Source organism: Colias philodice, chromosome 17, assembly GCF_061535455.1.
Source record: "Colias philodice isolate Cphi_HAF_F1 chromosome 17, ilColPhil1 Martin Lab GWU primary, whole genome shotgun sequence".
Classification (NCBI taxonomy): Eukaryota; Metazoa; Arthropoda; class Insecta; order Lepidoptera; family Pieridae; genus Colias; species Colias philodice.
In genome coordinates this window covers 10,408,692-10,426,420 of record NC_143102.1, presented here as the reverse complement: position 1 = coordinate 10,426,420, position 17,729 = coordinate 10,408,692, and the positions used below count along the sequence as shown (strand labels likewise).

Here is a 17,729-nt window from a genome sequence, read left to right as displayed (position 1 = left end):
ATATAAATGTAAACGGTTAAATAGTACTGATTATATTTATTAAACTCTAAATAAAATTAATGTAATAGACTGAGTGAGGATCAATGCGAGCAATGCGATAATGATATCAAGTATTGAATTGATTAAAAATTTATCTTATTATTAGTTACTAGCGAACCCGGCGGACTCCGTTTCGCCGCCTTATGTTTAAATACCAAACGAAATGTTACATAAGGCGCTGAAAAATGATTTTCCAGGTTTTCCCGCTTTTCTTTTGAAATGTTTCTTGAATTTTCTTTGCTACAAACCTCACGGAGCCAGAGACCTTTCCAACGAATGCAAATCCGTGGAAATCGGTTTGTGCGTTCTGGAGTTATAGCGTCAGGAAGGAAAACCTGACTTATTTTTATATAGTAGAGACGATAACAAAGTTTCTTGGCTGTTACCAGTAACCTCCAACTTAGTGCGAAACTGTTATTCAAATTAAGTTACTAAATTACAGCAAACTATTATCTATACTTATACTTATCAATACTAATATTATAAAGCTGAAGAGTTTATTTGTTTGAACGCGCTAATCTCAGGAACAACTGGTCCAATTTGAAAAATTCTTTCGGCGTTAGATAGCCCATTTATCGAGGAAGGCTATAGGCTATATATCATCTCGCTAAGACCAACAGGAGCGGAACACTGCGGGTAAAACCGCGGAGCGAAGCTAGTTATAAATATAATCTTTTTATGGTAGAGATGATGTTAAGCATAAACAATCCCAACCCTGATGATGTTACAGGTGTTTTGCTGGCCTTTTAAGGACATATATAATATATACGCTAATACCCTAAGGGCCCTTAAGGTTGGGTCGCCTAAGATCGGATGTGACATAAGATCGGATGCATGGAATAACTCGCAAACTAGGCAATATTCTCTACTGCTACCAACACTACTAGATCCGCCATTTTGTTCTGCCCCTCTCTTCACTCTGCGGCCGGCCAGCGACCAGACGGGACGTGTACACAGGTGATTCAGCAGAAAAGGTGTATTTTGTGGCGAAAATCGTCGATCCGATCTTACCTACAAAATTTTGATGGCTCATTGTGGAGAGTACTTTCATTGAAATAATGTAATTAATTATTTTGGGGCAGAATTAGCGAATCCTCTTTCCATCTGTATACTTTGATTACGCCTAGGACGTTCACAACCCAAGATCCGATCTTCCCTCCCAATGCCGAAGATCGGACCGAAGTTTAGCTCTTGACTGCGCCTTATGCAATAATGCGCAATAATTATTAACTTTTAATATATTTAACTATCCAATGACGCTATGACTATCAGACCTTAGGTACATTTTCATTATTTAGTCCTAGAACACGGAGGATAAAAGTTTGAGAAACTTAATTAGGATGAGGAGGGAAGACCGGACTAAAAAAACGCAATAAAAAAAAAAAAACTTCTTTGTCAAATTTTTTGAGGAATTTCCTGACTCAATCATTGATGCTCAATGTATGGACGTAAGTCCGGATGTTTTCCTAATGTTAACATTATTATTAAACGCATAGAAGTGAAGATACTACATAGTCCGATCTTCGGCCGAACTGTTATTTTCTTCACTATGGTAAGTCGAAAAAAGTCTGCTTTTTAGGCTCTAAATTTGCTTAGATAGATAGCATCTACGTAAACCAAAAAATTAGGGGTTAAACAATATTTTCTTGTCATCAATTTACAGTTGACCGCAACAGAAAAACGACATCGAATCATGAGAAATAAAATAAAAAATACAGTACGTATAAAATTTTCGGCATATGCGTCCGATCTTAGGCGACCCAACCTTACATGGTAGTTGTTCGTATAATTTTTTGTAATAAATAAAAATAAAAACCTTTGCCTGAAAATAGAATTCTTCACAATCTTGGTTCTCGACGAAGTTCACTTTGACTACTTCCTTTGCTAAATCTACCTTTTCTGTGAACAAATATTTCTAGCAGAATTACAATTTGTAGATATCGATAAAAATCATGAAAATAGAAAATAACACAAAGAGTTCAAATAATTTTAATATTTGTAGCTAAGATTTGTAGTATTTAAATTGAATACTTATCAAGTTAAACCTCAGGCTGAATTAATATGACTGACCGGTTGGCTTGGTTGGTAGTGGCCCTGCCTTTCAAGCCAGAGGTCGTGGGTTCGATTCCCACCCGGGGCAAATATTTGTGTGATGAACATAGATGTTTGCTCTGTGTCTGCGTGTTAATTATCTATATAAGTATTTATTTAAAATTATAATATATACAGTATGTTTATCAGCCATCTGGTTTCCATAACACAAGCGAAAGCTTAGTATGGGATCAGATCGTGCCGTGTGTAAAAATTGTCCTGAAATATAAATATAAATATTCTGCGACGTATAATATAGTAATGGTAAGTAAAAACTTACCATCAGTCATTTTTACCACATACATATCGTAAAAAGCGCCACCACCTCTAATTGGCATGCATATTGGTAACAGAGGTGCTGTAATATAAACAAAATACATTTAACAAACAGGCACTTATCGTGTCTTCAATATAAATGTTGGTCAGTGTCTAAAAATGAAATTGTGAAAGATAACATGGCTGTGGGAACTTCCTTTAACTACGCAGGTGATGACGCGGTTAAGAGCTAGTAGTATTTTGGTGTGTTTGACTACGCGAGTATTATATTTACAAAATAAATACCATTGTACGGATTTTAAACGAGATTTATTCATTGTGCTATCTTTCCGTACGCGTCTTCGCCCGCTTTGTCTAAAACCTAATAAATTATATACTGAAACCTTCCTGTTGAATCACTCTATCCGCTAAAATCCGTTGCGTAGTTTTAAAGATTTAAGCATACATAGGGACATAGGGACAGAGAAAGCGACTTTGTTTTATACTATGTAGTGATGTAGTGATGATATTATTTACCCGACGCGGACGTTACGAACACTTTGCAGCGAGCGTGGTCATGAGAAGATAATATAATAATTCATCGGGTTTAAAATCCATTACAAATGCTTTTATTATCAGCTATTATAGTAGTTAATATAGCATGAAACAAAACTCACCAATGCCAAAATCTTTCCTGGAATACAGTTCAAGAAGTGCCACAGTAGCAAACGTCTGTTTTTCATACTCAGGGTGCATGTAGTAATCAACCACGTCTATAGAATATTTATTTGTAGCTGTCTGCCATGCTATGAACTTCGTATTATTTCTATAAAGTAATAATAATTCATCTTTGGTACATAATATCTTACATCTATACTTAATATTTTAACGCCAAAGAGTTTGTTAATTTGTTGGTTTGAACGCGCTAATTTCAGGAACTACTGGTCCGATTTGAAAAGATCTTTCGGTGTTAGATAGCCTATTTATCGAGGAAGGCTATATATTATCATCACGCTAAGACCAACAGGAGCGGAGCAACGCGGGTATAACCCTGGGGCACAGCTAGTCTGTTCTATGGGGTAGAATTAATGCAAACTATAATGACTTAAGTATCAATTGATTGTATTTGTAGGGTAGAAATAATTCTGGAAGATGTATCTTTTCTAAGAACCACTAACACAATGCCCTTCGCGACACTTTCAACGAAATAAAGAATAGATAAGTTTCTAAACTAAATCTAAATCGTTTGAATACGCGCTTATTAGTGATCCAGGTATATTAAAGTATTAAACTCACACTAAAGTGGCTGGCTGTATCCTAGCTACATCTTCAGCAGGAGCAAGCACAAAAGTGGGATGGATGAGGATCCCACCCGTTATCGCGAATCTTGTAGCACCACCGATATCTAGAATTAAAAACAAAACTTGCCCAAAGAATACAGAACATTTCTTAAACAATATTTTTCTGCATGATTAAAGTGAATGTTCTTTGACGTGAGTAGAGCAGAATATAGATATAATTGATTCGAAGTGGCTTTATTTAAACTGTTAATTATTTATTTTTTTGTTTGTTTGTCTCTAAGAACAAAATATCTACAGGTTTGTACACTATGTAGTTGTAGTGTAAATTGGTAAATCTTCATTTCATTCACTTCGTATGCACTATTTATTATAATACTTATATCTATTTTAACTCTACACTGTTGAAAATTGAAATATCAAATCTATACTAATATTATAAAGCTGAAGAGTTTGTTTGTTTGTTTGAACGCGCTAATCTCAGGAACTACTGGTCCGATTTGAAAAATACTTTCAGTGTTAGATAGCCCATTCATCGAGGAAGGTTATAGGATATATCATCACCCTGAGACCAACAGGAGCTGAGCAATGCGGGTGAAACCGCGGGGCACAGTGGTATTAAAACTCACAAAAGCTATGTTGTACGACACCAAGCCACGGGAACCGTCCGATGTCAGACACTGTACCCTCCGGGAGGGTCTGCTCTATGTCACTTGAACAACTAATTTTATCCCACTTTATACTATTGCATATTAGAGCTGAAAATTTATGAAAAATAACTAATTAGTGTTACCTATAATATGTACTAAATTACTATATTGATATGTTCTAACTATGCTTATAGGAAATAGTAACCAATTAATTAAATATGATTAATATTAAATATTACAGTACTACTTGAACAAAATAACGATAATTTGATTTGATTTGATTTGACAAACCAAAAATTACCAATATTTCAGCTCTTGAATTGTTACTACCATGCGACTTTTTACATTTTAATTAAAACATATAAAGATATGAGAAATTGTATAAAATAAGTATTATTGAATAAGCATTATTAAAATGGACTGAAGTTGATTTTTACATTAAACAAGTATATTAAAGAAAGAAATCACTCATATAATAACAGCAAATCTTTTCATTTACTATATTAAATGTTTTATTACCTTGCAATCCAATTAAAACGAGAATATAAAACATTTTATTTAAAATTACGAGCCCATTTTAGTCGCACCTTCGTCACATAAATCAATGATTACTCTGTCGAAGAAGTTTTCATTGTTTACAAAATATTTGTTAATTTTCAGTAAACACAGGAACGAGAACATTTGTACATAATATCCGTGTTTTCTTACCGTGGGAAATAGATTAAGAAAGTGTTATGTTCATTGTTTTAAAGTGTAGTGACTAGTGATAGTGTATGGAAGTTTATCTCTTTATTAATCTTGCTATGTACCTCTTCGTCGTATAGTCTCTACATTTTATGTATTGAGCAAGTTACCAGCTATATATGTGCTAAATTTCATTGTAATCAGTTCAGTAGCATTTGCGTGAAAGAGTAACAAACATAATATATACACATACCCATACATTCATTATCACAAACTTTCGCATTTATAATATTAGTAGGACTTTGCTATGGTCTATGATCTTTACTAGTTATACCGACGACTGCGCGAAAAGTAATTATATGACTTCATAATTTTACAAAACTGTCGAAAACGAGGGTTAATTATTATTTTAAGGATTCGTAGATTCACTTCTAAATTAATCAATTACTTTTGCTTAAAAAGGGTGTTTAAAACATCACATTTAAAATATACAACTAACACTTTTAAAACTATCTCTATGAAAATTCCTATAATTAACAAATTTAATTAAAAATTTATTGGAATTTAGCTAAATTTGAGCTTATAATAATATAATAGAGAAATACGTGAAAGGCACTTAAGTTTCTATGCAAATGAGCTGATTCGAAGAGGTCTATTAGATTAAAGATCTCACTAAAATAAACAAGGGAGTCACGTACCGCGGTTTCTAATTTATGTAATAAAATGGAAATTTAATGTTTAAATAAGGTTTAAATATATTAAACTAGATGAACTTTGAGAGAATCCTACTTCAATTATTATAGCAAAACTAGCGGCCCGCCCCGGCTTCGCCCGTGGTACATATGAAAAATAGATGTTGGCCGATTCTCAGACTTACCCGATATGCACAGAAAATTTCATGAGAATCGGTCCACCCGTTTCGGAGGAGTATGCAGACTAACATTGTGACACGAGAATTTTATATATAAGATATTATAGGGAAGGATAGAAGTTTGATACTCTTTCACACAAAAATGGAATATCGAATCCGGATGAAATTTTGCATTTAGATAGAGGCTACTTATTTGTTAATTAAACGCTGTAACAAGCTTTATAATAGGTAATCTTGGTTCCGAGGGCGGGGACCTGGTGATCTGTGATACCGGTTAAAACCCATTTCAGACACCAGCTCCTCCAACTCCAGCTTATTGTTTGATAATTTTGTATGCATGTAGATTAATTTATGTGATTGGGAATTGTGAGGAGAAATAAATAAATGATTTGATTTGATTTGAATCTTTTAACAAAACAATACAGATTAGGTACAGATTAATTAAGTATCAGAAGTAACGTACATTCCGCCACGATGTACGTGGCGGAATTCATCTGAAAAGACATTTTCTGACAAATATATTCATTAGGTACATATTATTATAAGTAATTGACTTTATTTCAAAGCTATTATTTGAGCATATGAGAGGATTATTGCGTAGATATTTATTTAATAAGATGCCTTGTTAGTGACGCAAAAGATGGGCCAGAAGGTTATATGTACAATTTCACATGGTCAGTAGCTATTGACCATTCATTGCATGTTGTAAATTCTCAAGTGTAGCATACAATTTAACTTGTTATATATTTTTTTAATAAATTGTAAGTAACTGGCATAATGATTTCATGTCGAAACAAAATAATGTTCATTGTTTGTTTTATATCATACCTATTGAAAAAAAAAAGGTTAATTTGACACATGAATTAATTTTTATAGTTTTTAAATTTAGGGCTGATTTTTCAATCCTTGGATAAAACTTATTCGTCGAATAATATATAAAACTACCATTTTAAAAACGTATTCTAATTGTCCGTATTTGACAGTTTACGTGGCATTTTAATAGTATCGTGTAATACTTTATTGGACAGATAAGTTTTAACCAAGCATTGAAAAATCGGGCTTTAAATACATTTTTATGAAATTCACGAATAAATTATGGTAATTTAGTATAAATTATTCTGTGTATCAGCAAAAAAATGTCGATTATCAATTGTTGTCCAAAACAAAACCATGACGGATATAATCACTTGAAGGTCCAATGTGACCTCCGAGCGATATAATAACATAATGTTATTATACCATATGACGATTTGAATAATTGCTGTAATTCGGTCACTTTATTACTTGTTTGAAAATTTAATACCCAACAACACGGCAATGGTAGATACCTTAACTTTTTTGTTTTTGTGTTGTTTCTTATGTTTTGTATCCGTTCTAATATTATTTCATAATTTTAGTGGCAACAATAAAAACGTAAATCATATTATTTGCTAGGTACTAGGTATTTATTAGAATTAGAATTTGAATATATTATACATTATCATATATTTATTAAAGCAATTGTCGTTAATTAATCTCAGTAAAGATACTGCAATGATTTATACAAACCAACAGATATACCGTATCACATCACTAAATTAAAAACCATGCTACTCACAAGACTTACTGAATAATTCATTCCAAGCTTAAAATTGCCAAAGAATGTTAATTACGTACTCTCTATTCTCCAGTCCCGTGTAAGCTAATCATCTAAAAATCAGTAAATCACACTGACGTTTCGAATCGAATTTTTAGTTTTCTGATTAATTGGTCTAAAGGGAAAAATAATTACTCCCTCAGAAGCCCTCCCATGGTGATAGAAGTAATTCATTAGTTAGGGTATTTATTCCCGTTTAAAGAGCTCGATTAAAGGAACCGTGATTAATTTGAAGTGTGTTTTTAAATTGGGCATGGAGTAGGGTAGATTGGGTTAAGAGAGTAGTGTTTTTTAGGTATTTGAAATATATTTGGATGATTGTTGTTTAGTCATAATTAAAACTTCAATATTAATGGAAAATGGTAAATGTTAAAAATATGTTATGAGTTATGACGATTCAAAAGTGCTTCTAGAGTCTCATTGAATAAATAAATGTTTGAGTTCAAGTTTAATGCGTTTTTACTAAACTTGTATTTGTGTTACTAATTTGAAAATTGCAAAAAAGCCGTTTAACTGTTTACACCCATTTAAATGATTCTGTAGCGGAAACTAAACATTAAACATCACACGTCAAGCAGTAATTGCAAACATATCAAATATATTATAAATAAGTGAAAAATAGAGCCTAACAATAGCACAAATTTACGCTTTATTCGCCTTGTTAAATCTACCATAAACAACAATGAATACGGGCATACAGCCAGGGCTGTCAACCGGCAGGATTATTTCATTAATTTTATTTCTTTCAAACTGCGTGATAAATTAGATTTATGGATGATAAATTGTAATTTATGTGACACCTGCAGTAAAGCATCATAACTACTTGATACACCTACTAAGATTATTATTTATTGCCGTATTATTTGTATTTGATACAGACCACTTTCTAGACTTCATAAAAAGCTATATTTATTGGTTTAATCATATAATAAATATGTTATAATTACAAAAATTTGGTTCGTTAAAGAATCATAGGGTCTTAACTTAAGGACATAAATTATATTAATATTATTGATGTTTACATTTGTGATTATAATACACTAGCTTTCCGCCCGCGGCTTCGCCCGCATTTTCAAAGATAAACCCGCATAGTTCCCGTTCCCGTGTGATTTCCGGGATAAAACCTATCCTATGTGTTAATCCAAGTTATCCTCTATATGTGTGCTAAAATTCATTGTAATCGGTTCAGTAGTTTTTGCGTGAAAGAGTAACAAACATCCATACAAACTTTCACATTTATAATATTTATTGGATTAAACATTTATTAAGGATCATCAATTTCAAATTCAATAAATGCTTATAACATATTCTAATAGCATTTGCTTACAACGAATTAATAACTTATTTGTTACTTTTAACTCACAACAAACCTTATTCGACAGTTTTTACGCACTGCAAACATCTGCTAGAAACTTCTTGTGACAACCCTAAAAGGAGCGCGATCAGATGTCTGGAACAAATGGTTAACCTTTTCACCTTCCCTGGCGTCCTGGTCACTCACCTGGCCCTATCCTTCATATATCTTTATATCTAGCTTAAGAAATAAATAATTAAACGGCCGGTTTGCAAATCGCCAATTATACTCTGACCTGACATCCTGTTAAACCACAGTTAAACGCAGTTTTATTGTTTGATTGGATGACGCTCTCGGCTTTATCTTTTTTTGGTAAAGCCTATATTATGCGTATCTTATTTTAGCGAAATACGTTTTATTGATTTGTGCGAAAAAAACATTGCATTTTTAAGTACCTACTATCATAGTCTTTTCTAAATTCATTTAATATATATATATACATATAACTATCTTAGGAATATCGCGTTAAAAACTTTTAAATTTCTATATCTACTATCACTAGGTATACGATTTTGCCGCGTCAATGTTAAATAAAACTTTAAATAAGAAATGTTAAATAAAACTTTGTTTGTAGAACGGAAAAATTAACACGTCACGAACGCATGTGTGAAATAGTACTTTCTATTGTTCAAACTAATTGTTTCACTACTTTTCACTCCATCAAAGGCCTCGTACAATGCCGTAATGAATGAACAGCGTGCTATAAAAGAAACGGAAGGAAACAAATTACTACAAACTATGTAAAGACTATGTAAAAACTATGTATCTATACATATAATAAAATCGTAGGAAAGTCAAAACTGTACATTGAATATTTTTTTAAAAGAATACATAATCCATGATCTATAATCGATATAGAAGCCAAAAATATAGTTTTTAGAATTTTTGTCTGTTTGTCTGTTTGTCTGTTTGTCTGTTTGTCTGTATGTTTGACCGAGCTAATCTCGAAAAGTACTGCATAGATTTACTTCAAATTTTGCATGAATATTCCTAAGAGGTCGGGTGAGGATAGTTTAAACATATTATCATGATATCACCTTCGGGGGAGGAGCTGTGAACCTTTATTTTTCTTACATATTCCGTGTACTACGACAGCGTACAATCTAAAGACTCATGTTTAAATGTTGGTTTCGAGTAAGCCATGCTATTATCTAGCTTTACAAAATAAAAACAATGTCATTTACGTAATTTGGGCAGAGAAACAGTTTAATGAATTTAGTAGTATAAAGACAAATCTGAAACAGCGCCATCTATGAGATTTCGTAAAAATCAAATCAATTTACATGTTAACACTACTGAAAATACTGTTGAAAATTAATAATTTAAATATAATCATGTTATTTATTTAACTCTTTAACCCATATCTTCCCTTCCCTATAAGGTGCGCTTATATTTCGTGTGAATATACTACATTTTTAAAAGTGAGGGTAGATGTTTATTATAGTAGACACCATTACAATCTCAGAGCAATATTACAATTAATCTAATATTGATTGTGTTCATTGGTTACATTTTTAAAATCTTCGTGTTTTATAAATTTATAAAGAATAGAAAAAATTCGATCACGAGGCGGGACTCGAACCCACATAATTTCGTGATCGAATGTTTCTATTCTTTATAAATTTATTATTTATAAATTTATATTTATAAAGCATTTGAATGTCATAAAACCAAAAATATCAAATTCAATCTTTGTGTTTTGTGAATTTTCACCCTGCGTTCCCACAAAAGGTAAGTTGTTACTTTTATAGGTATTTATTATTTATAATGATAGCAATTCATGTTTTTTAAAGTGAAACTTTTATTACATCGTCTCAAACTTTTTGGTCTGTGTAGCGCATGTCGCGTGACGGTCGAACCGTACGATAATTATCGTACAAATACGATAATTTTGTGCCTAAGTTTCACTTTTACCGTGGTTTCATAAAACCACACAACATTTTTATTGGTTTTATAAAGGTTTTATATTACACTTTTAGAATGAAATAATAAAATGATGAATTCTTTTTGACTTTTACAAGATTTTGAGGTGCGTTGGGAACAGTAGTTTGTTGATAAAATTTTATTTGTAAGTAGCTTTTTTTATAGATTTACAGTTAACTTTTGATTTTTTATTTACAGATTCAATGTTCATAAAATTATATCGCCTTTGGAAGACGATTTCTGCTGACAATTTTACAACACCACTTGAAAATTGATGATTTGATGATGAAGATAGTGGCAGCGAGGATTAAGTGGAAATTAGTAGATAATCATCCGCTTCGTCAATTTTTGACTGAAGTTAATGTCCAACGTATGGTTCAATCATTGGAAGTATCTCGGGTAATTTTGGAGGATATTTTTCAGGAAGGAGAGAAGGGGCAGCCAACCACATATCAAAGTACTACGTTTTAGTACCGAAAAAAATGTTATTGCCAAATGAAACATAAATTTTGCACTCACAACTGTACAAGTTATGATTTTTATTCTGACTTTGCTGTTATCTAATTATAATATTTATCGTTATGGCTATCGACCGTACTGGGATGAGAGTACATGATATACTCATCATCCAGGATTGCATAGAGCATTTTCACACTGAAAAAGATGTTTTCTTTGAATCGTAGTTGCTTCATTTATTTATTTTTAATCATTTTACATAATATGTTTTATATTTGCCCATTTTCATTATATTTTATAAATAAAATGGAACCAACATAACTTTGTTGTGTATCATTTCTCTATTAATAACCCGTAGGCATATTTTCCAAGCGCCCCATTTAAGGTGCGGTCCTGAAATTTTAATGTAGACTTTTGCCTAATATAAGCTCAAGCTCATTTTTAGATGAAAATAACAAAGAGAACTTATTTATTAAAATTTAGTAGATAAAAGAAATTATGTTACGATTTTATAAGAAAACACAGTATATTTATTAGGCGGCGGTGATTTTCCAGGCAAAAGATATTCATCAGCTCAATAAAATTGAATAGTATGTTGTTAGTTATTCTTTAAATTCACAGATTGTAATGAGCGTTTCCGCATGCAAGTTGTATCGTAGTTTAGATATATCATAGTTTTGACACATTAAAGTTCCAACAAAACCCTCAAAATTTTGAGCAGAGTTGAGCAAGATAATTTAAAAAATGTGCTGTGTTAAGTATTATAGAAAAGGTTAGTTCGTTGATAATTATTATTTCTTCATCATTTACATGTTGTTAAATGTTAGTAAAAATAAACTTTGACTGTTAATACTTTTGTTCAGTATTTACCTGTATGATTATTGCTTGGTAATTAATATGTATATTTTCATGTCGTATAGCTAATTATACACATAAGTGTGATGTGAAACTAGCTGGATTTATTTTTACACACTCACAGCCATATATTTTATATTAAAATAGTGTTAATAGTGTAAATCATAATATTTTTTCACAATTAAAAATATTTCCTTTTTTCCGATGGTATTGGCATCGAATTAAACCGCGCTGTCGTTTCGTTCACTAAAAGTGATGTTATGAGGATTGAGGACCGAATATGTAGCCGCCTCAACTTACGGAAACGAGAGTAACCTGCGTTGTCTGTTAGTTATTGTATAGTCGAATTTAACGTTACATGGAAATTGGAATCTAAATATATTATTGTAGTATATGAGTGAGGGTAGATAAAAATAATGTCACCGATCGTGTGTCAGTTAACTCAGTTTTGTTGTGTCAAATAAAAGTGATTGCATCATCCTTGTGTTTTAATATAAATTAAGCCTCAAATACCATAATTGGCGACGAGGAAATAGTAATTCACACGTGAAAAAGTACAAAGAATACAGTGAAATATGTCTTTTGTTGGAAATGCATCATTTGGCAGCAATCTCACGTTCGACCACCGCGCGCAAGAATGGAGTATATTCATTAGTCGTTTTAAGCAGTATTGCACGGCTAACAGCATTGATGAAAATACAGACAAAGCCGGGGTGAAGCGCCGCGCGTTGTTGTTAACAGCGTTGGTAGAAGACACTTATCGCGTCGCTAAAGATTTAGTATTTCCTTCGGATTTAGAAAACATCGAGTACGCTACACTCGTACAGAAGTTAAACGATCATTTTATCTCGAAGAGAAGTACTTTTGCTGAAAGATATTTGTTTTATAAGGCTGAACAAAGACCGGGGGAAGATTTAACTGAATGGGCGGCGCGAGTACGACATTTAGCGCAACATTGTGGCTTCAAGGGCGAATTGGACACAGCACTACGTGATAGATTCGTATTGGGTCTAGTATATGCCAAAGAAAAAGAAAAGTTATTCGCTGAGAATATCGATAATTTGTCTTTCAACAAGGCGTTGGAGATGGCATTAAGCGTGCAGTGTGCCCGCTTGGCATTGCAAAGTGCTGATTCGGCATCATCGGCGAGTTTGCAGCCGGGAGTTGAACGAGGTCCGGTTGGTGTGTTCGCCGTCCGTCCCGGCGCCCCCGGGAGGGCGGCCCGGGGCCCCAGCTTCAGTGAGAAAGTGTTATGTGTAGTGTGCGGTGGTAAAGGCCATTCAAAAGAGCAGTGTCGTTTTAAAAGTTATAGTTGTAATAAGTGCGGTAAACAAGGGCATTTACAACGAGTTTGTAACGTTAATGTTAAGCGTAATAATTATGTAGAAATGCACGGCGAGGACTCTGAAGTTGGTGAGTTATTTAATATTAAATGTTTAAATGGAGAACCTATGCGTCTTTCGGTGTTGTTGGATTCGTTAAAGTTTATTTGTGAAATCGACAGCGGTAGTGCAGTATCCGTTTTGCCATATCTTATTTATGAAAAATATTTTAAACGTAAACTGTTGTTACAACCGAGTAGTGTGGTGTTTAATTGTTATAACGGGACTAGAATTAACCCATTGGGTTATATTTGTATGAACGTTACCTATGATAATATTGTTAAACCGATTAATTTTTTTATTGTAAACACACACAAAAACCAACCGATACTTTTAGGCCGTGATTTTATTTCTATTTTTAGTTTGGAGTTTAGTTCGTGTAACTACAACAGTTTAGAATCAAACGGACTTGCAGATAAGATTTTAAATAAATATTCTGTACTTTTTAGTGATACCTTAGGTACGTTTAATAAATATAAAGTGACTTTAAAAATCAAACCAGGGAGTCAATTGAAATTTTTTAAACCTAGACCGGTGCCGATTCCATTGAAAGCTAAAGTGGAGGCGGAATTAAATCGTTTACTTGATTTAGGTATTTTGGAAAAGGTTGATTACTCTGATTTTGCAACACCTATCGTTCCCGTTTTAAAACCCGACGGTAATATAAGAATTTGTGGGGATTTTTCAGTAACTTTAAACAAAGTGTTGTACATCGATAATTATCCTCTGCCTAGGATCGAAGATATTTTTTCTAAATTACACGGAGGGTTAGAATTTTCAAAGCTAGATCTTTCTAGGGCTTACAATCAATTATTACTAGATAATTCCAAAGAATTGACATGTATCAATACTCATTTAGGTCTCTTTCGATACAATAGACTGGTTTTTGGTTTATCGAATGCTCCGTGCATTTTTCAGCGTACTATGGATCAGTTATTGGTGGGTATTGAGGGAGTTTGCGTCTTTTTGGATGATATTTTGATAACGGGTCCTACAAAAGCATTGCATTTGCAGAGATTGGAGCTGGTTTTGAATAGATTGCAAGATGCGGGTTTACGTGTAAAACGAGAGAAATGTAAATTATTTCAGACGTCTATCGAATATCTCGGTTTCGTCATAGATAAAAACGGTCTACATAAATCAAAACAAAAAGTTGAAGCTATTTTAAACGCAAGTTGCCCAAAGAACGTTAGTGAGTTGAAATCTTTTCTAGGTATGGTAAATTATTATAGATGTTTCATACCAAACACGTCGAGTGTTTTGGATCCGTTACATTTGTTATTAAAAAAAGATACAAAATGGTTTTGGGGCCGTGAACAGAATGAGGCGTTTTGTAGAATTAAACAAGAATTATCATCAGATCGGGTGCTGGCCCACTTCAACCCCGAGCTGTGTACGATAGTGACGGCGGACGCGGGGCCGGCGGGGCTGGGCGCCGTGCTGGCACAGCGGCAGCCGGACGGTGCTGAGCGGGTCGTGGCGTATGCGTCGCGGTCGTTGGCGCCCGCGGAGCGTAATTATGCGCAGATTCAGAAAGAGGCATCTGCTATAGTTTTTGCAATAAAAAAATTCCATCATTATTTGTACGGTCGTACTGTTCCTTTCACCTTACGAACTGATCATAAGCCTTTGTTGTCGATATTTGCATCAAAAAAGGGTATTCCCGAACTCGCTGCGAACCGTTTGCAGCGATATGCGTTGTTTTTATCGGCATACAATTTTAATATCGAATATATTAATAGCAATAACAATGTTGCAGATTTTTTGTCTCGATCGGTTCTAGAAACTCCGTCTGAATCTGAATGTGATTTAAATACAACCGACTCGTGTTCATACGTCAATTTTATTGCGAATTTGTTTTTAAAACCTATATCTTTTAACGAAATTAAGAGCGCTACTGAAAATGATAATATTTTCCTTAAAATTATAAATTTCATTAAGCACGGTTGGCCTAAAAAGCTAGAGGACGTAGATTTAAAACCCTATTTTATGTGTAGAAATGAACTTTCATATGAAGACGGTTGCATTATGCGCGGCCATAAGATTGTAATTCCTACCATTTTACGTGAACGTTTATTGAATGAATTGCATAGTTCTCATTTTGGAATCGTTAAAACTAAGAATGAAGCGCGCACTCGTATGTGGTGGCCTAACATCGATAAGCATATTGAGCAGAAAATTGGTTCATGTAGTATTTGCAATGTTTTTCGTAGCAGCCCCCCGCGCGCGCCCCTCGCTCATTGGTCCTACCCCGAGCGTCCTTGGGAGCGCATTCATTTAGATATGTTTTCATTGAACAATAAAAATTTTTTAGTAGCAGTTGATGCATATTCTAAATGGGTAGAATGTTTTATTATGTCAACGACAGATAGTGAAGCGGTGGTATTGAGAGTCAGTGAAATGTTTAGTAGATTTGGATTAGTTAAAGTTATAGTGACGGATAATGGAACAAATTTTTGTTCAGCTTATTTTGAAAATTTTTGTCAACGCAATGGAGTAAAACATGTAACTATTGCACCGTACCACCCAGCGTCTAACGGTCAGGCCGAAAATACTGTGAAAACATTTAAACGCAGCATTCAGGTGATTTTAAACGAAGGCAGCTCCAAAATTTTAGTTGATAAATTATACGAATATTTATTTAATTATAGAAATTCGGCTCACTGCACTACCGGTGTCTCTCCCGCAGAGTTGATGTTTGGCCGTAAATTACGTTGCCGTTTAGATTTACTTTGTGAACGTAGTACGGTGGCTGGTGGCACTTCACCAACCTCAGAGTCTTTGTCAAGTATCATTAAGGATAATGTTCATGCTAAACAGATTTCACAAAGTAATGCCTATGGGGGTCATCGTAAAATTATATTTAAAACCGGAGATGAAGTTTTGTTTAAACACTTTTATAAAAATGGAACTAAACATACATATAAATTTGGTATAATTAAAAAAAACATTGGCTCAAGAATGTATTTGGTTTATGTACCAGAACAAAATGTCTATGTTCGCAAACATATAGATCAAATTTTGATTTATAAGGGTTCTAAAAAATACAATGAACATGTTACTGATGATGTGAGTTGTTTCGGAGACTACTCTTCTAATGAGGTGACTGAATCTTCAGTTCCTGTGGAGCATGATACGGAACAAGATCCACCGCAATTGCAGGGGGTTCCTCAGGATTCAAACGTCTTGTCATCGCCAGCTCCTCAACAAGAGCAGGTAGAGGAGGAGAGTGAATCGGTACCAGTTGGCTCAGATTCTGAAGGAAGCTCTGTCACTACTGGCGTGAGTTCTCCTTCCGCCCCTATAGACCCTCGGAGTGACGATCAGTTGACACCTCGTAGATATCCTTTGCGTATACGTAAAAAACGTAAATTTCTGTAATACCTAGTTATTAAGTTGTAAATAAAGGTGGAGGGATTGTAGTATATGAGTGAGGGTAGATAAAAATAATGTCACCGATCGTGTGTCAGTTAACTCAGTTTTGTTGTGTCAAATAAAAGTGATTGCATCATCCTTGTGTTTTAATATAAATTAAGCCTCAAATACCATAATTATGTATACTTACTATATTAAATCTGTACATGAAATATATTTCCTAAATAACTATCACGGGGTGATTAGGGATTGACACTGATGCCAACGAAGCAAACAGTAAAATTTTTGTCCGTCTGTCTGTCCGTATAACCGTTATAGAAACAAAAACTACTCGACGGATTTAAACGAAACTTGGTACAATAATTATTTTACATATTCCTGAGCAGAGCAGTAAAAGTAGAGTTAAAGCTACACAGAAATCATATTGTATGAAAGAAATGTTCTCCTTATTATATAAAAAATATCTCCCGACATCATAAATGTATATCTTTTATGGTTGACTCACAATAACACGTGTAACTTCCGATAGCTTAGGAGTTCGAAGCTTTCTGATTATATTTGTCTATAACACTCTCAGTCCGTTTCAACTCAATTTTTATTTTCATGCATCAGTGCCACCTAAAAAATCTTTATCTCGAAAATCGAGCAAAGCTAAGAAAATGAGAAATAAGAGTTCTCAAGAATCGTTAGAGGTTAGAGGCTTACTATAGGCCGAAAACAACATGTGTTATGCCGAGAACCTGAAACCGCTTCACAACGAGAATTGCGGCTCACAGCTGACCGTGAACGGCATGTACTATCCCGTGAGACCGAAACCTTCACTGAGAGGGTATAATGTCTCACAGCTGATCACGGCCGTC

At 33.8% G+C, this 17,729-nt stretch overlaps 2 protein-coding genes and 1 long non-coding RNA gene across 5 annotated transcripts in view; 2 read left to right on the top strand and 1 right to left on the bottom strand.

Annotated features, from left to right (window-relative positions):
* LOC149481325 (uncharacterized) overlaps positions 1 to 17,729 on the top strand; it is a 350,361-nt gene that overhangs the window by 182,876 nt on the left and 149,756 nt on the right. The window lies entirely within an intron of this gene.
* The window catches only part of dgo (ankyrin repeat domain containing protein 6 diego), a 65,100-nt gene that overhangs the window by 12,266 nt on the left and 35,105 nt on the right, over positions 1 to 17,729 (top strand). The window lies entirely within an intron of this gene.
* LOC149481335 (uncharacterized) overlaps positions 1 to 17,729 on the bottom strand; it is a 48,156-nt gene that overhangs the window by 5,577 nt on the left and 24,850 nt on the right. The window contains exons 1-6 of one of the 3 annotated variants that reach the window (XM_089705631.1): positions 9,319 to 9,494; positions 4,313 to 4,441; positions 3,682 to 3,790; positions 3,063 to 3,211; positions 2,411 to 2,488; positions 1,856 to 1,938 (exon numbers count right to left, since the gene is read on the bottom strand). In XM_089705631.1, coding sequence (XP_089561757.1) covers positions 1,856 to 1,938; positions 2,411 to 2,488; positions 3,063 to 3,141 — 240 coding nt within the window. In that variant the 5' untranslated portion in view covers positions 3,142 to 3,211; positions 3,682 to 3,790; positions 4,313 to 4,441; positions 9,319 to 9,494. Of the gene's footprint in view, positions 1 to 1,855; positions 1,939 to 2,410; positions 2,489 to 3,062; positions 3,212 to 3,681; positions 3,791 to 4,312; positions 4,442 to 9,318; positions 9,495 to 17,729 lie in introns of those variants that run through there. The other 2 variants (XM_089705632.1, XM_089705633.1) reach the window with 2 other exon arrangements.